This window comes from Cyprinodon tularosa, unplaced genomic scaffold, assembly GCF_016077235.1.
Source record: "Cyprinodon tularosa strain WSP-4 unplaced genomic scaffold, ASM1607723v1 ctg561, whole genome shotgun sequence".
Taxonomy (NCBI): domain Eukaryota; kingdom Metazoa; phylum Chordata; class Actinopteri; order Cyprinodontiformes; family Cyprinodontidae; genus Cyprinodon; species Cyprinodon tularosa.
In genome coordinates, this window is record NW_024039298.1 from 366,288 (window position 1) to 391,298 (window position 25,011).

Genomic DNA, 25,011 nt, shown 5'->3' on the forward strand with positions numbered 1-25,011 from the left:
CTGAAGATCTGAACTTTAGTTGGAAACGATGCAGGCACTTAAATGAGTTCAGAACAGAAATAACACAAATGAACCCAATCCTAAACTGCTTGGCTTATACAGAGAAGTTGACACTTTAAACCCACATTTATTTAGAGTTTAAATTACTTTATAATGTCAGAAGAAAACCAAAAACAGAACTTATGAGTTGTTAACATAAATGCTGAGAAGTAAATAAATTAGACACAGAACTTGTGAATGCAGTAAATAGAGTGGCTGAAGTGCTAAACATATCCCCTTCAGAGGAAACTAACGTCCCCGCTCTCGCCTACAGTATAAAATCCTGTTTGAAGGGAAGCAGAGTGCGTTCAGGCTATGATGAGCTGATGGCTACAGCCAGTTTGGCTTGCTGCTCTGCAGGGAGGGAGGCTGCTGCTGCTTGGAACTCTGCACCATGATCCTGGGCCAGTTCTTTCATTAGAGCAACAACAGTGCTCTGGGCTTCTGGGGGAGAAGATGAGAGACAAACTGAGAGTCTGTGTCGACAGCTAATCATTGAAGACAGATTAGTGTAACTCAGCAGAATACTGAAGAGCTCGCTGCAGATCCTGAATGCTCAGTGAGCAAAGCAGAGGAAGCTGTGGCGTATTTACTGATTTCCATGACTATAACTGCAGGGACTCACATTTACAATCATTCATGGAGAACAGAGATCACACATTTTTTTACCTTTATTGACTTCCTTGTGGCCAACAACATGACTTGAAGCAGCAACGATGGGCTTCATTAAATTCACTACCTAAATAAGAGGAGCATAGCAACAGTTGTTAGGGCTACAGACACTGTGAGAAAACAAGCCTTTTCATTCTATTCAAATTCTGCTGGGGCTAAAACTAATCATGCAGTGAGGTATTATATGTTTAACAGAATATTTCAATAAAATAATCAAACTGACTGACATGCAGTTGTGATTGTTTTGTATGGAGCTGCAATTAAAAATTATTTTGCAAATCGGTTAACCTGTAGATTATTTTTTCAATTAAGATTCAGGTAGCCAAACGTTCCTTAAAGAAGACTTTTTATGAAATCAATCCAGGCGAAACTAAAACTTTTCCCCTGGAGGAGTTCTGGATAGAGCATATTATCAGACAGAAATATATATATATTTTCTTTTTATCTTAAATGAAAATGAACTAATTGGGTTGCTCTGTCAGCTAAAGGCATGTTTAACAGTCTCTATACTCCAGTTAACATTTAGTCGATTACTAAATTAGTTGACAATTATTTCAATAACCAATTAATCACAATTAACTCAATTGATTTCAAATATACTTAATTGTTTCAGCCCTAGTTTTGTATAAAAGACTTGTAACTGTTCTAAGGTTCAACTCATCCATCCATCCTCTTCCGTTTATATCGGGTCTGGTTGTGGGAGTACCAGCTTCATTAGGTAGGCCCAGATGTCCCTCTCCCCAGCGACTTGAGCCAGCTGAGGAACATAGTCCCTGCAGCGAGTCCTGGGTCTCCCTTTGTGTCTCCTCCCTGTGGGATGGTCAGGAACACCTTAGCATGGAGGCGTCCAGGAGGCATCCTAACCAGATGCCTGAGCGAGCCACCTCAACTGGCTCCTCTCGATGTGGAGGAGCAGCAGCTCTACTCTCCTCCCTGGATGACTGAGCTCCTCACTCCATCTCTAAAGCCGAGCTTACACTGTGCAATTTTTTGCCCTTTTCGGGGCAACTTTCCAGTCGTGCAAGAATTTTTCTGTCGGCCTGACTTTCAGCCTGATCGTGCGTTGTGTGTCGTGTAGTGCAGTGTTTTTCAATCCCGGTCCTCAAGGCACCCTGCTCTGCATGTTTTGGATGTTTCTGAGGTTCAGCACACCTGATTCAGATGATTGCAGTTCAGCAAAGCCTGATAATCTGCTATCAATTGATATCAGGTGTGTGAAAGCTGGGAAACATCTAAAACATGCAGGGCAGGGTGCCTTGAGGACCAGGATTGAAAAACACTGGTGTAGTGTACAGGTGGGTAACGAGGGGCCATTAGCCTCTCACGACCACCTCCCGATCAGGATTCCTGAGGTCGGGAGAAAATCAAGTTGATTTTCAGTCAACCATCGTGCCCAAATCAGTCAGTGGGCAAAGAAGGATTCTTCTTCTTCTTCCTCTCAGATGGAAACACAGAAGCATGGTGGGGGTGCGAGTGAAATGGAGTTCTTTCTGTAAAATTGACAGAATCTAGTAGCCACGTTTGCTCAGCCATGTCTTTGTCCAAATACATGGTCTCTTTTTAGGGCTTTCAGCACAAATCTGCACGAATTGCCAAGGCAGCACGTTTGACTCTAGTGAGCTTCATATTCCTCTTCTACTGGCTTCCGGATAGACGAGTCCAAGTAGCTCCATCTCACTGTGGAGCTGAGTACGACATGGTTTTGAGACGTACAGTGTGAGCAGGTAGATCGCATCAGAGCGTCGGGTCGCACAGTGTGAGAACAAACATTGTGAACTGTGAACTCGCACTGTGATTTGTGAATAACACTCCAAGATACTTAAACTCTTCCACTAGGGGAAGTACATCCTGCCCAACCCAGAGAAGCCACTCTACTCCTTTTCCAGCTCGACTATGATCTCAGATTTGGAGCCACTGAATCTCATTTTAAAATAAGAAGGTTGAGAATCAGCTAGATGAAAGTAAACTGAACCAGAAACTGAAGCTCATCTGTAAAGATGTTTTAAAAGTGTTCGCCATGCTGAGTTAACTATTGGGCTTAAAGAACATTCAGCTGTGACGCATGCAGGTAGATGACCGACGTTTTTGGTTTACAAACAAATGGCTGATCATTAAAACCTATATGATTGGACACTAAAATAAGTCCAGTAACTCAGAGGGGGGGGTTTGCTTCAGGTCATTGCAGGCAGTAAAATTCCACAATGAAGAGTTTATTTTCTGATGAGAACTACTTCCTGTTCTAGAGGCTGAGTGGGAACTGAAAGCAGCTTTGTACATTACCAGGACAGGAGTGTGTTTGTAGATCATAGTCAGGCAGGTAAACACTGTCTGGTTCTCCTCCTGATCCTCTTTAAGTGGAAGATTGAACACCACAGCAGGCAGGACCTAGAATTTACAACATCCAATGTATGTTTGTTGGTTTTCTGCATGAATCTGAAGCAGGGCTTGCTAACAGTACCAAGGTGGAACCAACCTGGTCCAGAGGAACAGCATCCTTGTTACTCATGATCATCCTGCAGAGGGCAGCACACAGGTTGTCCCTCACCCTCGGGTCAGACTCCTTGGCCAGCATTTTTGAAAACACTGAAAGCATCATGGGATAATCTCTGTGTGGCATTTAGTTAAGGGTCCACTTGACATGTACGGCATGCAGAATCCAATAAGACAGCGAAGCTTAAAAGGATACGACGCGATGAGCGGACCAGCTCCCTGGGCCAGGCAGCCCAGCCCATATACGCTGTTGTTGCGAACCTCAGCATCTTGGTCCTTCACTCCAGCAACCAGCACAGGGAGCAGACCATTGGACAGCCGGCCTGCCAACCCCCGGCCTCCCGACACGTTCACCAGAGCGTGGAGGATTTCTCCAATCGTCCCAATAGAAAAGGACCGGTCAGCCACGGTGCAGGTGGATTTCTTTAAAGATTATAAAGAATATTAGCAAAAATATCAGCCGTTCTCAAATAAATGTCACCCATTTTCTAGGTGAAATCCTAGATAAAGTGTGAACTTCGGTGGTGCGCCGCAATGCTTTCAGACTCACAGTTTTGGTCATGAGCAGCGGCAGCAGATCATGAAGGTAAGGTGCAAACTGGTCTGCAGGAACACTAGAGGTCACCAAAGGAATCCCTTCTCCTGCATACTCCTGCAGCATAGCGTCATACTCTGCCTGAAACAAACAGTGAATCAGCATCTCTTTTCGTGTAAACAAGACAGCATTTGGACTGTCAGCATGTGGGGAAAATATAAAGAAATGCTAAAAAGAAAAATGCTCCAAATCCAGCATGTATTTATCAGTTGAGAACAATGATGGTGGAAGTACCTGTTGGTCTTCATCATCAGTTTCATCGTTGCCGCTGCCTTGGCAAATTGTCTAATATGGCCCCGAGAGAGCAAACAAAGGATGTTATTTCAATAAGATTCTTTATTTCGTCTTTTTTACCACTATATTTAGTTTAAAGACAGGAGGAGCAAAGCCCACTGCTCTTCCACCCACCTTCTTCCTGAGCACATCACGGATGAGAAGGCTGATCTCTTTGAGGTGGGATGGATTTCTGAAAACTTCCTCCTTACAGGACTTGACCACACTGTTAATGGTTTCCAGGACGCCCATTACAACCTGCCGCTCACGGTCGGTTCGCACAGCTGACACCAAGCGTGGCAGCACCACGTTCAGCATGTTCAGCAGGGCTGGGATGGGGAAAAGCAAGGAATGTCATTCTTAATGAGTAGAGCAGGGAGCGCGTGTTAACCTAATAACATCCAGTATTACCCTGGTGGTTGATCTCAGAGGGATTCTCAGTCCAAACTTTGTGCTGAGCTTGACAGAACTGACCCAGAGCACCCAGCGCTGCCCTGCGGACGTCCTCATGAGGAAACTGTGGATGGAAGGAACATAGCAGTAGGGCTGTTCAGAGCAAATCCCAACATGGCAGCCCAGATACAAAAAAAAACATGTAGGATCACCTGAGGAATACAAAGCTGGACAAAACGGCAGCTAAAGGAAATACATCTGATGTTCATAAATAATGGTGAAAACAAAATTGTTGGACACACTTAAGTATGGCGGAAGATCTGTCATTCTAAGTAATTCTTAAGTAATTTCCCTCTGGGATTATTAAAGTATTTCTGATTCTGTGGACCTGATTCTGTTTAAAAAGCCCCAGCAACCTTATTAAGAGTGCATTGAAATGTGATCTAATTATGAACTTTTAATGCATTACACTAAAAATGTCTTTGCCTTACAGATATCAGCCTGATTACAAGCCCGACATGTTTTCAAATTTAAAAAGACAACATGAAGTGCAGTAAGTCTGGTTCTAACTTTGTTTTAGATGTGTGCTGCTAAAGAGCTGCACTGCATCTGTAAACCAGAGCTCAATGATAACCAGAGCTCAACGATGCACACTTCCAGAAGAACTGAACATAACAGGTTCCTTCTCTGCTATATTTTGAGTTTTGATTTTAATAAAGGATGAAACGCATAAAAATATATATTAAAACAGGATCTTAAACCATTTTATTGTAGCGCTTCCTGTACATGACCTAAAATAATAAAGGAAATGCTAACACAGTCCTGTATGTCAAAAGCTATTTCCTTCCCTTCTTATTTAAGTGTTAAATATGCATGACAATGTCTCTATAGGTTAGTTTGTACCCTCACCCTCTATTAGCTGGGACAGACTCCATCCTCAAATCTTAACAGGATACGAGTAAACAGAAGGTAATGGATGATAACATAGACCAGCTGTGACACGGCATGACCATCACATGATCACAGGGACTTACTTCTGTCATCTCAAGGACCTGCTGGAAACTGGATTCCAGGAAAGGCTGGAAGGCAACACTGTGAGGAGATCCCAGAACAACAAGAGATAAATATTCCACACAAACACCCACAGAATTCTGGGTTTAGGGAAAAATGAAAATAAATATTTAAAAAGGTACAGAAGGAAATGGAAATGAGCTACCCTGTGCTTAAGGCGATCTCTCCCAGGGCGTCACAGGCATCCTCCTTCTCATTGATGTAGGCGTTTTCCACACTGAACCTGTAACAAACCAAGCTGCATGGTAGTGATCCCCTCCTGAGCAGCAGGACCCGATGGCAGCATGACATGCAGCAGAACCCACCCTGCTACGTCATGGACATCTGTCTCTGATTCATCTTCCAAGGGGTCCTCTTCAGCCTCCTTCCCTTCTTTGCTTGCATCGTCGTCATCATCCTCATCCTCATCATCAAGCAGAACAAAGGTCTTGTCCTCTTCAAGGTGGGCCTGGAAATTATTTGTTTTAAATTTAATGCAAAGTATACCTGCAGCGGGATGCATGTTTGATTGTGTGTGCTTTGTACCATGATTCCTTCTTTGGATTTCAGGGCGAGCTGCATCACAGTCGTTATGGCGGTGAGGTGAGGAGTCAGGCTTTCAGGGCAGACTGTGGACACGGCCGAATACAGACCATACCTGATCGTAAAGACAGAAGAAGAAGAAAAAAAAAAACCTGTAGCGCAGAAATCCTTTCAGGGTTTAACCATGAGCCAAAACAATTAAATACAAAAATCACAATTTGAATTAGTGCATGTCAACATTATTCAATTCAAATATTTATTTCATTCACTAAATATTGAAAATAAATTGTGAATGAAAAGGAGCAGGAGGAAGTATAAACCTATAATATCTGCTCTCTATTCACATCAATAAATGTTCAGTGGGCCCCAGTAAAAGAACTAATGACCTACGTGCATCGTCTCAGGTCTGGATCGTCGATGGCATCAGTCAGGTTGAGGCCTAGCTGAATGCATTCTGGAGCAAGAGGACTGAACACGTCTTTGCCAATAGTGCGGGCCAGAACCGACAGAGTAACTGCAAACAGAAACAAGGAAGGATCATCCTCTATACTGGCATTCACATTGTGACAACCTGCTTGTTGCACAGAGCTGGCTGCACCGTTATTCATAAATCCTCCTGCGTGTTCACAGCTCAAGACACGCCTTCTTTACGCCCACTGAACACATGCACTTACCTGATTGGTCCGCTGTTAAAGTTTGAAAATGTCAGTGTCTCAGCAGACAGCGTAACAGAAACAACTGCTGCTACTACGTCTGCATATTCCGTTCTGTCGACCAGTAACAAAGTCTGTCCGAGGCTGTTTAATCCCTCGTGCTTTCAGTATTTTGCCTCTGTTCTGGATACCACCGCTCATTAACAAAAAGGAGAAAATCAAACAAACTTCATTCTGTGCTCCTGCCGTGCCGACGTGTCACCACAATTACCCGGAAGCCGGTGACGTCACAGCTAAAGATCCTCCGTAAGTGCTATACTTACTGAAAATATAAATTAATAATTTTGCCCCGTTACAAAAAATAAAATAAATTTTAAATATATTCATCTAGTGAAACCAACAACAGAAAACCTGTTCCAGCTCCTGCCTCTGAACAAGATTTGTTTTTCATCTGACCTGTAAGTCCATTCTATGTATGTTTGTTTGTTGTGTTTTTTATGCAATTGTAGGACTTTTGTTGTGTATAGGCTATTATTTATTTATTTTTTTCTCTTGTTTATTCACAGCTCTTGCTGTGGGGCAATTTATATTGGAGCCCTTCTACCTTGGATAAAAATGGACATTTATTTTGTGGGGAAGAATTTTGTGATTATTTTTTGACGGCTATATATTTATTTTTCTTTTTGAAATACAAGGACTGTTGAGCCTAATTTTTTGTTGGTCTATTTGTGAAAAGTTTTCATTCATTATTTGAAAGGGTCTACACACAGAAGTGTATGATCCTTGTGTGACTGGTTTAAAAATATATATATATGTTTATCCTACTTGTCAGGAGGGATACCTGACTGGCACCGCTAAAACAGTGACAAACACCCAGTAAAAAAAAAGAAACTAAAACTAAATTAATTAAACTTGTACAACCGTCACAACATGAGTTTGTTTGCATCTTTGTTGGGTTAGAAACATTAAAGCAAAGCAGGTTTGTTTACCAAGGGACTGGTTCTGCAAGGGCATCATGTCATCTGTGGTGGCCACGAGGAAACGTTTCAGGCTTTCAATCACTGGAGGGAAATATGGAACCAGCAACTCCTTGGCTGCATTAGCTAAAAAAAACAAAACAAAAAAAAACAAATCTCTCCTTAAGATTATAATATCTAAAAACTTTGTGGTAGATCACAAAATGTCTGGCACACATTTTAATAATGTGATTTCCCACTACTTATGCATCTTTACAGACCTAAAGGTTAGTTTAAGGACTTCTTTTTTTATTCACATCAGCTCCAAATCAGGAAAGATATCACAGGTACAGAGACCATAAACATTGCTGATTAGAGAAGTGTAAAATGTCCAAACTATATTACTTGCTATAAGGCCGGTTTTCATTGCAAAGTGTTTTAAAGTTTGTTTTCATGCCATTTCTGTTTCAGAAAGTCTGACTGAATAATTCCTCACCAATGGCTCCTATAGCAGACACAGCCAGCTCCTTTATTTTCAGGTGTTCTGCATTGTTGAGAGCAGACAACATGGTGTGCATCAAGGTGGGAAGATATGGCTCAATATCAGATCCTGTTGAAAGAAAAATAATAAAACCGGAGCTTTTAGTAAATAAATGGTGCGTCAGATTAGGAAACAAAGTAACTCTGCAATCAGCAGCCGTTAAGGGTGATAACTGTTCTTACCCAGGTTCTCTGTGAAGCTTTCCAGGGCATAAAAAGCTTTGGTGACATGGCAGATCGAGTTCCTCGATTCTTCATTTAGGGATGAAAGGTATTCCAGCAGTAAAGGCATCACCTCTGCACAGTACTTACTGATCTCTGGCTAAAAGCCACAGGTTGACAAACAAAATTGGACATTTATTATTCAATCATCTCAAACATTTCCAAAACAACTTAGAGGTAATGGATTTCATCACCAGGCTGATGTTACACCTGTTACTGTGTTTTCAGATGAATTAAGTTTAGTAAATCCAATTTTTGCCTAATTTTATTAGTTTAATGGCATAGAGCACTCTTCTCAATCAAGAGAAAAACTAAAGCTTAAATGATCGACCTTCAGAGAAACTTGATGCATCTTTAAATACTAAAAACAAACGCCTTAGATTAATACAAACACTAGGTGAACAATTCACCTGATTCTCCAGATGTCATGTTAAAAATGTAGACAAGACATCAGCAGCTAAAGAACACGGTCAAGAGTTAAGCAGCATCCCTCTAAACCCAATGGAAAGACTAGTACCATTACCTAAACGTCCACATCTAAGTGTCACTGTTAATTAATAATATTCCATCTGTTCACCAAGTTTTAAGTTTTAGTTTAATTTATTGCATTTTTGCTCTTTTGTGTTTTTATTTTATTTACATATTTTCCAGCTGTTTCAGATTGAAAATTAGACGTCGATATTAGGAATTAAATCTCCACCACTAAGGTTGATTCGATACGCATCTGGATATACTAATACTGATACAATGCAGAATGTATTAGCTTAACCCATGAGGTTTCAATAGAGCAAAGCAATACATGTTTAAAAAATTTTTTTTTGAATTTTTGTCTCAATTTTGCCTATAGAAATTCTTCTGGAGATTCACTTCAACATCAGAGAAGATGAATACAAGGCAATATATTTCCAGGACTTGTTCTGATCTACAGAAGAGAAGTATTTGCAATAAAAACACAAAAAACAGCCAGAATATTGCAAATTAATAGAGAAATCATAGTAACTGTGGAAACTGCTAATAAATGAAAAACCTAATAAAGATTTACCACACTGGCTCTGTTTAACATTATACATGAAAGCAAATGATGATATTTAATGTGTGTAATGTAAATACTGGTAGGTATAAAATGACATCAATCTGGTGTTCGAATCATCTGCAACACTGAACAGAAATAGCACTCTGCATAAATAAGAATGAACAAGTAATACGCCTTTCATTTATGAATGAATTGGTTTGCTACGGCAGCAAACACCTGCATCTTCAGATTTCACGTCAATTATAAACCAGAGAGAGATATTGCTCTCCATTATCAAGATTAAACCAAAGGAAAAAAAAGTAGCCCTTCTTGGATTATTTCTTTATGCACCTGGATTAGACTTTGATGCACTACAGAATTAAGGAAATGTTACCCAACATTTTTACTGCATTAATTAAATAGACATTGATAGAACTAAGATACAGCTAATCTTGGTTCTTTTGAGTGACCGTATAATCCAGCTGGCTGACATATTTGTAATATTCTGCATAGAGGTCTGGGAAGGTAAAACTGCATTCAAATTCATTTTTAATTTGATTCAATATCAGACGGCACAGTCTGACATCTTGGTTTTATTTGGCACACACTGATAAAATTTTTTTTTTTTTGCACATTAAATAAACATTGTGAAGTTAATTTTCTTCTTTGTTGTTCTCCTCTGTAAAGTACATTGTCCTTCCATTTAATATGATCAAATTGATCTATTAGAGCAATATGACTCACTGGGTGGTTGAACCTGATAAAGGAACATCTTCCATGCATTTGTGACTCACCTGCAAATGTTCAGAGAATTGTCCCAGAGCAAAAAGGGCAGCGCTGCGCACCAGCCTATTGCTGTCAGAGAGACTCTGGCAGACAGTCTGCAGCACTGACTGGAGCATCCTAAAAAAAACACAGATCTGATTAGGCTATGCTCTAAATTAGTTTAACAGTCTGTGCATTTCCTATGTCCTAACATACTTGGAGCAAAGGTAGTCTGCACATCCCTCAGCCAGCACAGCAAGACACACGAGACCACCCTTCTTTTGATAAGGATCCTGGCTGGTTAGGCAGGCCTTAGTGAGGGGAAGCTAACACAGCAAAGGACTTATCAGAAACCAGATCCAGGAGTAAAAACTACAATATTGAAATAATAATGAACATCTTAATGACTTACAAGGTGATGAAAGAGTTTCTCTGGGGGCATATGGAGCGCCATAGTGTCGATCATCTGGGATAAAACACAAACATCTCATCAAATTCAAGCTTTTAAAACTCCCTCCCATATAAAAAGGATCAGATAAGTCGTCTCCACCTGAGCAGCGCTGTGTTTGGGGTTATCGCTTTCACTGGGCTCAACATCATCCTCCTCCTCGTCGTCTGGATCATGCTGGCCAGGAGAGGGCGCTGCAGTCAAAATGGGAAAAAGGTTCTGCAAGATGGGACCCAGCAGCTTCAGTCTCAGCACCGACTGCAAGAAGCAACAAAGAAATTAGGATATTAGATAAAGTAGAAGTCTTTTTATCTGAATAATATCTTATTTAAAAATGTAAAAAACAAAGTATTATAGTTGTAAAGGGAATGATGTAAAAGGTTATCACAAAAAAATCTGACAGATGTGGCATGTATATAGAGTTTCTGAAACAAATATTAAAAATCAGTTCTTCCTGCTTTATGGTGGGGGTGGGGGTTCCACCTACTTTACTCTTCAGCTTGATGAGGAAGGTGATACAGGAGAGTGCCTTCACGCGTAGAGCGTCATTCAATGTGGTGTCACTGCCCACCTGAACATAAACATTCATGAGAGAAATTCTCCTTTCATTCTTTAAAGTTTTCTGAGCTCTTTAAGAATTAAAATCATCTGACCGCCAGGCAGAAGTGGACGATGTCTGTAATGTGTGGAACTATGATGGTCACTTCAATCTCCATGAGCTCAATGAGCACCTCCATTGCTTCAGTGGCTTGCTCCTGAGCAGATGATTGTCCCAAACCAAATGAGTTCAAATATCTTATAGATCCACCACAGACTTTATCTGGAAAAGCTCAGTCAAGCAGTAAATATGCAGAGTAGAAGTTACCTGATTTGCCTTGATGAGGTGTTTTAGAGCATCGATCAGACTGGGAACGATGGCGCGCATTTCCTTCTGCAGAACAGTAAAGTGTTGCCATGGTTATTAACTGCTGACGGGTTTAAATCCTCACACTGACTGATCCTAGGAGGAGAACGGTGTCGCATGCTCACCACCTCTGCAGTGCCGGTGTAAATCACCATGGCATTTAGGGTGAGGATGCAGTAGTACAGCGCTGTGGGGTTGTTGTAGTCCTGCAGCAAAGTGTTGAACAGCTGCAGCAACTGGCAGTAGTGAGGCTTGAAAGGTTCAGGGTTGGACTCTATAACCTTATTCAGCAGCAGGAGGCCAACCTATCAGAGCAAGAGAGAGGAGACCAAACCTTAAACTACAGAACAGACCAGCTCAGTTAATGGAAACTAAAGCTGTTGGTGGGCACCTGTCTGTCATGGGGATTTGTGCTTTTGGTTGACTGGTTGAGAAGCTGCAGCAGAGCTGGCCAGCGGTCCGGTGTTTCATGCTTCACCATAGCTGCACACAGCTGGGAGAGAGAGTGCTGCACCTTGTGTCTGCAACACGTCAGGAGAAACAGCAGTTAGCTAGCTTATAGTAAAATAGATCATTTATTTCTGAGAAACATTAAGGTTCATCATACTGCTTACTCTGTTTCTGTGGTGAAGGCTTGAAGTACAACAGATTTGAGGCTGTAAGAAAAGACGAGACAACACAGTCACAACCTGACCTATATGATGTTGATTCTAGTATGACCACTTGACAGATGTTTGTTGTAAAGAGAAATAGAAGCTGACCTCTCTCTGTCATCAGGGCTGATCTTATTCCAATGTTTCTTCACTCTTAACCTCAGCAATACTGCAGCTGACTGGCGAATCTTCATACAAGCAGAAAAACAGACATTTCAAAGCTCTATCTTAAAGTCGTAGGGAAGCGGCTGTTCCAACCGTTGCATTTCCGAATTCTCCTGAGTGGTGCGCGACTTTACAAAAGTGAATAAAGTGAATGTGATTGGTCCTTTATCAAGGGGGCGGGATTATTGTGGTGAAAGGTTCGTAAGCATACTTGGTTGTAGCCCGTGTATTGGAAGAATCTTGCTAAGCAGTTGGCAACTTAGTGCTAGTAGGTTCCCAATGGGAAATTACATTCAGATCAAGTAGCACTAAATTGGTGACTTAGAAACGACACTGTAAAGGAATGCTATGGACAGCGGAAACATGCAAGAGGAGGAGAGTTTTGTGTGGGAGGTCGTGGATGAGTCTCCTCCGTCATGCATTTTATTTAGAGGAGGAAAGTGGGGACGAAGATGTTGTGGAAGAGGATGCCAGGGAGGCAGAAGCTTGGTTTGGTGTAGAAGGCTTACAGCTGTACACGTTTGAGCCCTTGCCTCGCAACGCTGCCAGTTCTATTAGCTCTAAGCCTGCGGAAGACACAGACCTCCATCCCCGTGAACACTGGGATGGAACTCAATGGGAAAGGAAATTATTCTTATTTCTTATTTCAACCATTGCATATATTAGCTGCAACATATGAATGAAGATGCTTTGACCGAAAAAATGTGATTGACAGATGACCGTTGACATATGATTGGTCGAATTTAGGTGTATAAGCTGACGTATAACTATATATACTATAACTAACTTCATGCAGATATAGTGAGATGCTAAATGACAGAATTCTGACACTCAGTCTCAGTGGGGTTTTTTTGCAACAAATTTATGTCATTTAAAGTCTAAAATCATGTCACTGGGACCATTTCCAGTTCCAGATATAAAAAGACTGAATTTTACAAACATTCTGCAAAACCTGTGATCAAAATCAGCTGTAATAGTTTAATACAGAATGGAATAGTTCTTTATAAATAATGCCTGGAACAACCAAACCACTTTGAACCACAAAAACAAGTCGTTTGAAAAACACAAATCACAGGGGGCTAACAAATAATGTTTCAGGTTACACACAACAGGAAACAATTATATAATACATGTGCACCTCAAATATGAACATTTGTAACCAAGTTAAATAACCTATAATGAATGTACTGGAAGCACGCCATATGAGCACCATGTCCTTTCATATTAATGATTGTAGATAGGCGATCAGGTTTGGGTGTTAAAGGAACCCAGTTTGCCAAAAATAGAACAGTTTCGGTTCATGTCCTGCATAACTTTGTTAATAATGGCCCTTGAAGCAACTTTTTGAGCTGCAAATCATGATGCACCTCTTTAATAACATTTTTCCTTTCGCATTAACTTTCTATCATCATGTCTGGATGCACCTCTCTGAACAGCCAGCTTTGTTATCAATGACAATAAGGTCTCTGCAGCACAACTGTCAGGTCAGCAGTCTCCTACCATGAGTGTGCAGTCGACCGTAACATGGCAGCTCAAGAATTTCATACAAAAAAATAAATAAAAATCACTTTGCTAAATTTGTAAAATCTAAACCTTCTGGGAAGCCGTATTGACCAAAATAATTAGTAAGAAGGCTTCAAATATCCGATTTGTATGTATATTTGTCTAAAATGGGTTTTATCCATACATTCACTGCTCTTAGTTATTGTGGCCTGTACACAAGCCAGAGTAAAGATAAAAACTGTAGAATCAAATACATTGATCTATAATATTATCCTTTATGTAGCTGCCATCAGTCAATATTTTAATATTTAGTTAAAGAGTTAATACCTACTAGTATCAAAATTAAACATTCAATCATAAATGAATAACTTTCAGTAAATTTATGTTGTTTATGTTTATATTAAAAGGCACATTAAAATGTAAGGAGGAACCTATGTTTTTGTTCCGCATGTCACGTTGTTGCCATGGGAAAGATTGATTGACACAATTTTTTTGTATCACTGGGACTGTTTTTCAAGAAGTTTCATCAGAAAGCTTTAAGACTGTTTTTGTGAGAAAAGCTGTATAAATGATCTTTATTCCTCTGGAGTTTATGCAGCCAATGAGGTACGACTTTAGTTTTACTTGTATTTATTTGTGTAAACCTTTATATTTGTCTTGAGCTAAGTTGGGTTTCTCTTTCCCTTCTTAGTTCTGAGGGCATTTTTGGGGGCTTTATAAGACGTGTCCATAATAAATAGCTATTAAAACCAAAAAAAAAAAAAAACGACATTGAGTTCCAATTGTTACTCCTGTCGAGATAATCAAGGCTCAACGTAATGTGCTTTTTGACCAATGTACATAAACAACATAAATTTACTGAAAGTTTTTTATCTATTTATGATTGAACGTTTAATTTCAATACTAGTAGGTATTAACTCTTGTTTTAACTATATATTAAAATATTTAAATGAGTTAATTCTGATGGCAGCTACACTTTACACCCCATTTTATACAATTAATTCTTATTTAACAAGGAAATGATTACATTTCCATCTCATATCCAAGTTACAGCACTTAACTGAAACAGAACCAAAAGTTTCTTACTGGATAAAGAGCAACGTGATCAATAGCTGTGCCTGTATAAAGCTCTGCCCTATATATAAATATCTATCTCACTACATACATGTTTTAATATGCAAAGATTAGTTTTTGTCTTTGTTCATAAATACAAGTGTGATCAAAGTAAAGTTATGATCAGGAGAAAAACAGCTTAAGAAAAGAGCAGTAAAATGTTAAAATGAGGATTCCTGCAGAGAGTTTGACCACCTGCCTCACCTCAGGGCTTTGGGAGCCTCTCATGACAGCACACAGGGCTGGTATTATGGTTGGGTCTTTGAAAGCCTGTTTCAGCTGGGCTGTGGCCTAAAAAAGGGAAAGGGGGGCGTCGTTAACAACAAAGCTCATTATTCCAACTCAACTTTAAACAAATAATTTACTGATATCAGAGAGTATCACTATTCAGCCCCTTCAGCACCGTCTGCCAGTTAAACTGCCATTCTATAACCTGAGCAATAACTTCTAACTGCTGTTACTAGTTATCTGGCTGCCCTCAACCCTAGCTAAAAATTAAAGAGCTAGCTTCTCTTTTTACCTGCTGAATAACGGCATTATCCGGCTGTGTCAGCTGTAATAGAAGTTGCTCAAGCTCCTCGATCATCCTGATAGCTTCGATCAACCTCCGCTTCTATCTCTAGGTGAACGTTAGAGTATAACTGTCGGTATAAAACACGGCAGGAAAGCTGATATTCTGTCCTTTGGCAGTGGCAGGGTGAGCGTCAGTCATGTAAACAAACTAGTTTTGTGTTCTTCTGAAAGCTAACTAGCTAATTTGTAGGTGGAAATGTAAAAAAGAAAATAGGAAAAATCGCGTCTGTCTGTATGAAACCGTTTAGTAGAAGTGACAGGTTGGACTCTCCGGTTCGGACCGTTTGGAAAGCCAGCCAGCACGCGGGACAGAACACCGGCCAGGAGTTCCATGTGAGCCGAATTAAAGTGACAGGAACCACTTTTAGATGGGGAAACAGCACCAACGGCTGGACCGGAGGATAAATGCATCACTAAACTACAGTCTAGTGCAGGGGTCACCAATTAAAAATCCGTGGACTCCGGATAAAGAAAATCATCATCCAGTAAAGGACCGGAGACATTTTTATTTATATGTTACTTTAAACAGAATTTAACACTGAAATAAAATGAGCCTTTTATGCATCCATGCAATAAATAGAATTTTTAAATAAAAAAAAATATGTATAAAAAGAAAATAGAAAATTTTTCCGTTTTAAAATCTATTTTTTTTTAAGTAGAGAACAACAATTCTTCAGCTTGGTATATAGACAATGTCCTGACTCACATATTCAATAAAACACTTGAATTGACCGTTTTTTTTTGTTTGTTTTTTATGGCTTAATGAGAGCAGTGGGCTTTAGGCTGCCCTGCAAGGCTTTAAACCTGGGTTTGAATGGAGACAAAGCCATTCTCAAGCCATTCCAGGCTCATTTGTGAGCTTATATATTCCCAAAAACTTCCATTTGAATGTTTCCAAGCAATACAAGGCCTTGTCTATATAAAGACTCAAACTCACTGCGGATCCAGACATTTGAATTGAGAAAGCTTCCTGGAGGGGTAGCGAAACGTCTTCAAATCTTGGAAACCAAATCCAGTGAATTGTTTTTTAAACTTTTACGGAATCCCAAAAACTAAGACCATTTGTTTCAAATGATTGGATGCAAACTACTGGTACTTCAACATACCAGGAAGCAGATTTTTCATCTCGATCAAAATATTTATTTTATACTAAGAGGCTTAAAAGTTTCATCAAAACAAGTCAAAACACTCAAGAGCGCCTCTCACAGCTTCAAAAGACACTTTTTATCTCAGGCCTGGATGAAGAGATGCTGAGTTTGGAAGCAGAGAAAAAACATATGATGATGGACGATCCTAGTTATCCCTGTTACAAAAATCCAAAACAAAATGAAAATATTTGGACAGGAACTGAACATATACTGGCTGGATGATGGTGGGGACTTTTTAAATGTGTCATATTAAATTAAGAGTTCATTTTACGCATGTTTTGCTCCTGAATTTAATGATAATATAGCTCATACTCTGCTTGAGCTCTGAGGAAGACGGGAGGAACAGCGGAGGCTGTAGGCTTTACTTTGAGCAGGCGGTCTGGAGCGGAGCGGAGAATGTGGGATTAGACAGCATCGTCGGGCAATATGCAATAATTTATAAATGTTTTAAATCAGGTTGGGTCTGGATCAGCCAGTAGGTGGGTCCGGATCCGGACCGCAGTCCGCTAATCCGTGACTTCTGATATAGACCTTTAGATATCTATGAAAAAATGGTGCCTGTGAAACTCTATCAGTAAATGTGAGACACGTTTTTAGAAAAGTATTCATACATTATAAACACACTCAACTGATAAAAAAATCTGGAAAAACTACCCATCTCAAGTGTTTTGATCACTTTTTGTGGCCACAGGTTAATGAAACCTGGCACCTCAGCATGCAGATACTGCTTCTGCAAACATTTGCGGAAGAAAGGGTCCATCTCAGGAGCTCAGAAGGTTCCAGGATGGTACTTTGGTAGAATGGGTCTTTGTAACATGAAATACACATTAAAATGCCTCATCCGAATAGTGTAAGTGCTGATCAACTGTTAGTGGTGTAATACTTTGGAAGATGCAGAGGTGCAGAGAATAATGATCGCAAACCTCCTGCAGAGTCAATAGTTACCACCCTTTTAGGCTTTATGTCGCCTTTAGATTAGCTCAGGTATTAATAGAGCCTAATGCGACAGGCTTCTGATGTCTAGCAGTTGCATCTAAGCCTACATGCTCCCCAAACTTTAATAGCTGGGCCGCCATTTTGCTTAGTAAAGTGTTTCTCCCGCCCCCTCCTAAACTACCCCTTGAATTTGAACCAGCACATGATTAAATAATGTAATAACTATGATCTCCTTAAAATAATTAAAAATACCACTCAAAGTGTAATTATAATAATTCAGATTATTTTACGGTATGATGGTATTCAACATTGGCTTCATTTAATAGACAAAAGAATGAATGACATTAAATGGGTCAATGGGAAACCCCTGGTGCAGTGCTCTCTGAGAACACGTCAGTATGCGGGTTTTAGACCAAGATGATGAAATACTTTGAACATCACATCAAGGATAAAAAAAGAGCATCAATAAATGTCCACAACCATGATATCAGAACTAGTGCAAACTATGTACTAAGTACTTCCACCTGAAATAATCCCTCACATTTAGAAAGAAAGAAAGAAAGAAAGAAAGAAAGCCTCTAGCAACGCAGCTCCTTGTATGTGGAATTTTTTACAAAGAAACTGGAAGTTGACTGAGTTTTAATCTTTAAATGCTTTTAAGTTGAAAGAGAAAGAATTTGAAGCAGCCTCAATGAGCTGTAATTGTTTTACTTGATGTGTTTTTTAATATACTTTTCATTTGATTTAATGGATCTAGGTTTCTTATGTAACTTTGCTGCATCTTGGCCAGGACTCCCTTAAAAAAGAGGTTTTTAATCTCTATGGGATGTTTTCCCTGCTTAAATAAAGGTTAAATAAAATAAAAATAAAACCTTCACTTATTATAAAAATTTTACTCCAGCATAACCCCCATGTCACAGACTCTGATAACACCGAACCAAAAATACAGCATATTTGCACCATATAATTTAATGCTATGAACTTCCATAACAATGCGTTTTTTTTGCACCATGTTTTTTCTTCCACACTGTTTACATTTGATCACTTCTGCACTTAAAGGAATGGAAACTTACTGCACTTACAGTCTGAAAAGCTGCACTAAACGAAATTTTCGTTTTTAATACACTATGTATACAAAACGACAATAAAAGTTGTCTAAATCTAAGTCTCTGGCCAAATTATTATCACCTTTTCACACATTCAAACAGAGAACTGGCAAAACTAATTAATCTATATATATCATTTGGCAAATTTCACATTTATAGAAGTACATTCAATTAAACTAAACCCTCTTTATTCGCGTTAGATACTGAAATAAAGAAATACGTATAGTCTGCAAATCAGATCAACGATAAACCAACTCCATTAAAATAAAACGGAAACTGATCCTTCATTTACCGCAAACACCAAATGAATCTCAAACCTTAAAGCCCTCACAACTTTATTAGCCCCTCAAATGCATTTATCAGTGTTGTTTTTGCAAATCTACTTCCTGTTTTTTATTATGTAGCTGAAATTACAGTAATATGAATGTCTCTTGTTCTATAAATATTGTAAATATATTTTCCTCTGCATTATGTGTAAATAATTTCTCAGTAAAAAAAAAAAAAAAACAGTTACAATTTACTATACATGCTCTCTCTACCTTCCAAAAGTACAGCCAGCTCATTTAGATTCAGCTGTAAATGAATGCATGCTGCTCAGTTAGAGAGCTGGGTGAATAAAATGCAAATGTGCATCTGGAGATTCTCCCTAATTCAGCCACATTTCCTGGAACTTCTCCTCTCAAACCCAGAACCTGTCTTCAAAAGCCACTTTGTAATCCACTCAGCACATACCGATGCTATTGTTCTGCACACCTGTACAACCGCTCCCTGCACCCACCTCCATCAGCTCCCCCTGCCGTCAGGGTTGGGCATGTCCAACATCAGACAGACTCCCCCCCCACCCTGCTACAGATCAGTTAGAAATGCTAATGTCCCCATTAAGGCTCAATCTTCTCACATCATCTCAGCACTAACTGAATCATTACCATGTCAACAGAGACGTGCAGGCAGAGCACAAACAACATTCAGGAGGTAATGCACAACCTGGTCGTCATCATCTTTGTGAAAAGACTTGCAGATGGGGAGAGCGGTCGTTTGCATGAACAAGTCCGGGACTGTGCAGGACAGAGGAGTTTGTGATTTGAAGGTGGAGTTCAGTGTCTGTCTGCCTCCCTTCCCTTGCTCAGTCTGAGTTGGTTGTAATGTTTGAGGGCCTGCCAAAAATACATATAATAGACACAATGCAGCCACAAACCAGAGATCAAAGTAGCAGGTTATTAAGAGTCTTCACCATCGCTGCACAATCTTTTTCTTTTTCTGATCTCTCCTGTTTTTCTTTAAAATAAATAAGAAACACATTCAGGTCATACTGGAGGAGGAACATCTGTTGATATGACTTTCAACACCGCAGCCTCTTCATTTCTTTTAGGTCTGGATGTTGACTGAACCATTATAACCTACTAGACCATTTATTTGTAGCTCTGAATTTATGCTTGGGGTCAGAATCCCTCCAACAAAACCACAGAACACAGAATTTTCCAATATTTTTCTATATTTAGCTTAATCAGTCTTTCATCTACCTTTATTGATGTTTTTCTCCAGGTTAAAGAAAAAAGCGTCCCCACAGCATGATCTTTTCTCCACCATGTTTCCTGATAGGACAGAGGGTTTAAATTCCATATAGCGTTTTAAATCTAGGCCAGTTTTACCCTCATCTGACCAGGGCCGGTTTCCTCCTCATGCTTAATTCAGACTTTAAAACAGTAGTTCTTCCTGTCAGGTTTTCTTTTAATAATTATTTGCTTTAATAAAGCCCAAATATTACTACTGATGCATAAAAATGTAACTAGGTGGTGGTGCTGGATTTTATTAAGGTAATAGGGCTGAACATAAATGCACAGGTGGCATTCCACTTTAGAATATGTCCTGCTTTGTGCTAGTATATTGACAAATCACGTTAAAATGTGTGCAATATTACAATGTGAAAAAAGGTTCATGGGGTAGTGAACAGTTAAAACAAAAAAACAAAGAAAATTCTGACTCAGACTTGGATGCTGAGCTTATTTCGTTCTAATCTGGGTCTAAACCCAATGAGAAAACTATTAATGATGCTGCCAAGACTCACAGCTAGACCTGCATGTCACTGAATCAGCAGTTTAATGTTCAGGAATACGCAGCTTGATTTGACCCAACATTTTTTGTTGTTTTGCTTAATTTCTCATTAAAAAAATTTAACAAAATGCAGATAAAGGCAAGAGAGTTTACAAAAAAAAAAAAAAAACACATTCATGATGTTAATAGGGTGTGGAACCTCAGCTGTGATAGGTGACGCAACTCAGCAAGGAGAAGGGCAAAAACACAATAAAAATAAACGTAATTATAAGATTCTTTTGAATAAAGGCATCATAATACTGCACTCTTTTCATCATGTTTCAGCAACCTTCCCTGATCTTTAGCAACTGAGTCAAGATCAGCTGTGGAGAGTAAAAAAAAAAATCAAGCAGTAGAAATATATTAAAAAAGAAATTATATTCTGTATATATTGCAAAAGAAACACATTGTTCCCACTTTTATATCTACAAATAATAATAATGGAACAATATGATCTAACAAAAACATTCAGTATGATGAGAGTTCTGAATTTTAGGAGGGCTGGATTAATGAGGCTCTAGAAGGAGTGAACACAGCAGCATGGAAGTGGTCCCTGATGGAAAATTACAAGCCTTTAGAATATATATTCTGAGATTAAAGTCAGAATTCTGAGATTAAAATCAGAATTCTGAGATTAAAGTCAGAATTCAGAATTCTGAGATTAAAGTCAGAATTCAGAATTCTGAGATTAAAGTCAGAATTCTGAGAAAAAAGTCAGAATCCTGAGATTAAAGTCAGAATTCTGAGATTAAAGTCAGAATTCTGAGATTAAAATCTGAATTCAGAATTCTGAGATTAAAGTCAGAATTCTGAGAAAAAAAGCCAGAATCCCGAGATTAAAGTCAGAATTCAGAATTCTGGGATAAAAGTCAGAATTCAGAATTCTGAGAAAAAAGTCAGAATCCTGAGATTAAAGTCAGAATTCTGAGGTTAAAGTAAGAATTCTAAGATTAAAGTCAGAATCCTGAGATTAAAGTCAGAATTCTGAGATTAAAGTAAGAATTCTAAGATTAAAGTCAGAATCCTAAAATTAAAGTCAGGATTCTGAGATTAAAGTCAGAATTTTGACTTTTTTGTCATATTATACTGAAATAAAATTTAAAAATCAGCGAATTTATTTTTTTTTCAGTGTCCCTAATCCTCTTCCGTATTTACCTGTTGGACAGAGGCGCAGATTGGTTGAGAGCAAAGCACCCGCTCAGCCCGGGGCCACGCCCACACAACGCTCTATAAACCCACACTGAGCAGCAGCCACTCCGCGCGCAAAATGTTTGAATGAGCACCGTGCCTGTTTTTCTTTTTGTAGAGATTTTTAGTATTCTCCCGATGTTTTACAAAGTCGCAGTTTTAGCTCTTTTACCAGCAAAGGTTTAGGTATTTTATTGCATTTCATTTTTTTAAATTTCGGCGCACAGGTAGCGGGAAAATGGCAGAGTGGAAGACGCAGGTGACCTACAGCTATAACCCGTCCTATCAGACCTACTACGGGGTTCTGTATCAGCCCATGGCGGGACAGAATCACCTGCCCGCCTGGAGCGATAGCGGACTCACCGACCTGAGCAGCTACAATGGCGGCGCTACGCAGAGCGTTACTACCGATATAAATACCACCATGACCGGCGAAGAGTCCCCTCCGCGCAGCCCCGAGAGCAGGAATTGCTACCCGGGAACCGAACTGTCTTATCTCCATGACAGCCATGAAGGGCAGCTAACGCTAGCTGCGCCGCCGGCGGAGATCTATGGAGGAGCGGGTGAAGTCAGACGGGCCAGGAGTGATTCAATCAGCGACTCTGAAGCGCACACTTCCCCTGGTAAGTGTTTCACGACATTTATTTTAAACCATACTCGCATATCCTTGAATATACGAGAAAAGTTCTTCCTCAAGGGTCGCACGGTAGGAATCCATGGTTCGTTAAATATGGCGGCACTCGGTGCGTAGAAAACCAAGGTGGCGCCATCTAGCGACTGAGCGACACGGCCGTAAATCATTTAATCGGTCTCCGCCAGTCACGTGACTTTTGTTGCTAAGACGCCATTTTAGTTGGAAAAGGTGTAGTGTAAACCATAGATATCCATAATAAATTATTATGGATATCTATGGTGTAAACAACCGCAGCATAGCTAAACGAAGGACTAAAGGCCTGTTTACATAGCAGCCTGTCCAAGATAAGTCATTACAGTTAACATAAGCCTGAAAACAGGGGCGGATTTAGGAAAATCGGTCTCCGCCAGTCACGTGACATTTGTTGCCAAGACGCCATTTTAAGTGGAAAAGGCATAGTGTACCGCGCCCGAGGTAAACAATTGACGTCACTTGGCGGAGACCGATTGATGATTTCAAATTTAAAACTCAAAATATACAAAGACGCGTTTGAAAACCAATTTCAAAAGCGTGTTATAATTTAATATTTTGAATTCTAATCAAATATTTATTGCAATTTCATTTTCTTAATACATTTATGTAGTAAAAAGTATATTTTTGTGTATAAACGTACCGAAAACGTGTTACTCTGAGTCTCTTCCACAAATACAAAGGAAAGAAAATATGTCGGAAAATATGTTCGATTGAGCAAGGTATTTAATTTTCTGCAAAAATTTTCAATTTTAGTTAAATATATAATTAAGTTATTTCAGCCATCAAATTTTATTTTTACTAATAGGCAGACCTTGTGCCCTTTTTTTTCTTTTTCCTCCATTTAGATTCTTGGAGCTCTGTGAGTAGCCGGGAAGGCAGCCTTCCGCATGTGGACCCCACCACCTGGGTGGAGAGGGGCGTCTGTGAGGAGCCGCTCATCAGGAGCCCAGGTGGCAGCGAAGATGTTTCCAGCTCCCTGGTGAACTCCCCCCAGAACCTGGTTGCTCAAGAGAACGAGGCCAACAATAGCCCCATCCATGCACAGGCTGCCTTTCCTGCCCCAAAGAAGAATTGCACTGCTACGTCCACCAATCCTAAAGCAAAGGTCCGATCAGCCTTCTCTGAGAGCCAGATGAACGCTCTCGTCCAGCGCTTCAGTGTTCAGAGGTACCTCACTCCAGCTGAGATGAAGAACCTGGCAGAAATGACTGGACTGACCTATAAACAGGTAAGGGGCGCTCAACAAGAGAAGAGCTAAGTATGTTTTAGTTTTTATACACTTTATAACAGTTATGTGTTTTGTAGGTGAAGACATGGTTTCAGAACCGGAGGATGAAGCTGAGGAGGCATCAGAAGGATACGAGCTGGGTGTCTGAGCGTTATTCCATCCGCAAGGAGAACTCGTATCACAGACCCGTCTTCTCCAACATGGCCTCACACATCCCACCTGTAAGTGGCTCTGTTAGTGTGGATCTGCTATGTTGGTGTCCACTAAGAGTTCCCTGTTTGAGATGTAACAGAGGGATAGCGATCCGGACACAGAACAATGCATCCATAATGGAGGTCTAACCGCAGTTATGGTTACGGCCTTAAAGGCGTGATGCAACACTACATACACGACACTGTTTTCAACATGCACATTTAAACACTTGGCTAATTTTTTCCCCCCCCATGTTTGTTTTTGTTGCAGTATCAAGCAGATGGCCACCCCCAGTTCAGGGGTCATTACAACCAGCACATCATGGAGGCAACTTTTAAGAAGACCTCACAGAACCTGGCCTACTACCTTGCTGCTGGATCTGCTCGGTATCCACCGTGGCCCACTAACGCGTCACAAGCAGTCATGCCCAACCGGCCCCATCCGGCTGGCTGGGCGGTGCCACAAGGAGGCGTTTCCTTTGATTACAACCCCTGCGCAAACAACTATGTACACGCCACTACTGCTGAGAGCAAGGACCGGGAGCCTGTCAGCAGCTCCATGAACACAGCTATGGTTCATGATAGGAACCAGTAGCTTCGTCTGTCCATCCAGCTCATGTTAATAGTTGTTTGCCGTCATTTGTAGTTAAACACAGCTTTATAAGCAGGGTGTGCATATGTTCTGGTCTGTTGGGGAGTTTTGTTTTTATATGAGACTATTTAACGTGTATCCTTTATGCTTCGTCATACCAGATGTTTCTGGTTTGGATGCACTTTGTTCCGCAAGTTTTTACAGATCATGCAAACAAGCTAACTTGACATGCACACTTATTGAAAGGAATTTCTTTAATAAATACAAGTTCTGTTTGCAAGTTGGAGGTGTTGTCTTTAATC

At 40.0% G+C, this 25,011-nt stretch overlaps 2 protein-coding genes across 3 annotated transcripts; one reads left to right on the top strand and one right to left on the bottom strand.

Moving 5' to 3' along the window:
- ipo4 (importin 4) lies at window positions 1-15,898 on the bottom strand. The gene is made up of 30 exons (XM_038305719.1): window positions 15,510-15,898; window positions 15,194-15,280; window positions 12,317-12,396; window positions 12,170-12,211; window positions 11,947-12,076; window positions 11,681-11,860; window positions 11,517-11,582; window positions 11,305-11,406; window positions 11,139-11,222; window positions 10,754-10,909; window positions 10,616-10,669; window positions 10,420-10,529; window positions 10,233-10,341; window positions 8,388-8,526; window positions 8,161-8,274; window positions 7,698-7,811; window positions 6,446-6,569; window positions 6,059-6,170; window positions 5,839-5,981; window positions 5,679-5,756; window positions 5,497-5,554; window positions 4,481-4,586; window positions 4,205-4,398; window positions 4,031-4,081; window positions 3,752-3,877; window positions 3,398-3,624; window positions 3,185-3,317; window positions 2,992-3,096; window positions 709-778; window positions 1-483 (listed from the first exon to the last, which is right to left on the bottom strand). Exons 1-30 carry the CDS (start codon window positions 15,573-15,575, stop codon window positions 353-355), a joined length of 3,291 nt encoding a protein of 1,096 aa, XP_038161647.1. The 5' UTR covers window positions 15,576-15,898; the 3' UTR covers window positions 1-352.
- nanog (nanog homeobox) lies at window positions 6,776-24,948 on the top strand. 2 transcript variants are annotated; one of them, XM_038305704.1, is made up of 5 exons: window positions 6,776-7,014; window positions 22,259-22,654; window positions 23,544-23,926; window positions 24,004-24,147; window positions 24,389-24,948. In XM_038305704.1, exons 2-5 carry the CDS (start codon window positions 22,270-22,272, stop codon window positions 24,710-24,712), a joined length of 1,236 nt encoding a protein of 411 aa, XP_038161632.1. In that variant the 5' UTR covers window positions 6,776-7,014; window positions 22,259-22,269; the 3' UTR covers window positions 24,713-24,948. The 2 variants fall into 2 exon arrangements, with proteins under 2 accessions (XP_038161632.1, XP_038161630.1); XM_038305702.1 differs by lacking the exon at window positions 6,776-7,014 and having other exon boundaries at window positions 22,113-22,654.
- Window positions 24,949-25,011: the final 63 nt, after the last annotated feature.

Bases quoted from the DNA above. Each gene is read 5' to 3' on its own strand.
- nanog (XM_038305704.1), top strand. From the start codon at position 22,270: ATGGCAGAGTGGAAGACGCAGGTGACCTACAGCTATAACCCGTCCTAT. The intron at 22,655-23,543 runs GTAAGTGTTTCA...TCCTCCATTTAG, and splicing joins TGAAGCGCACACTTCCCCTG to ATTCTTGGAGCTCTGTGAGT. The intron at 24,148-24,388 runs GTAAGTGGCTCT...TTTTTGTTGCAG, and splicing joins TGGCCTCACACATCCCACCT to TATCAAGCAGATGGCCACCC.
- ipo4 (XM_038305719.1), bottom strand. From the start codon at position 15,575: ATGATCGAGGAGCTTGAGCAACTTCTATTACAGCTGACACAGCCGGAT. The intron at 4,399-4,480 runs GTAATACTGGAT...TCCCCATCCCAG, and splicing joins CTCTGAGATCAACCACCAGG to CCCTGCTGAACATGCTGAAC. The intron at 484-708 runs GTAAAAAAATGT...CTTCTCCCCCAG, and splicing joins CCACAAGGAAGTCAATAAAG to AAGCCCAGAGCACTGTTGTT.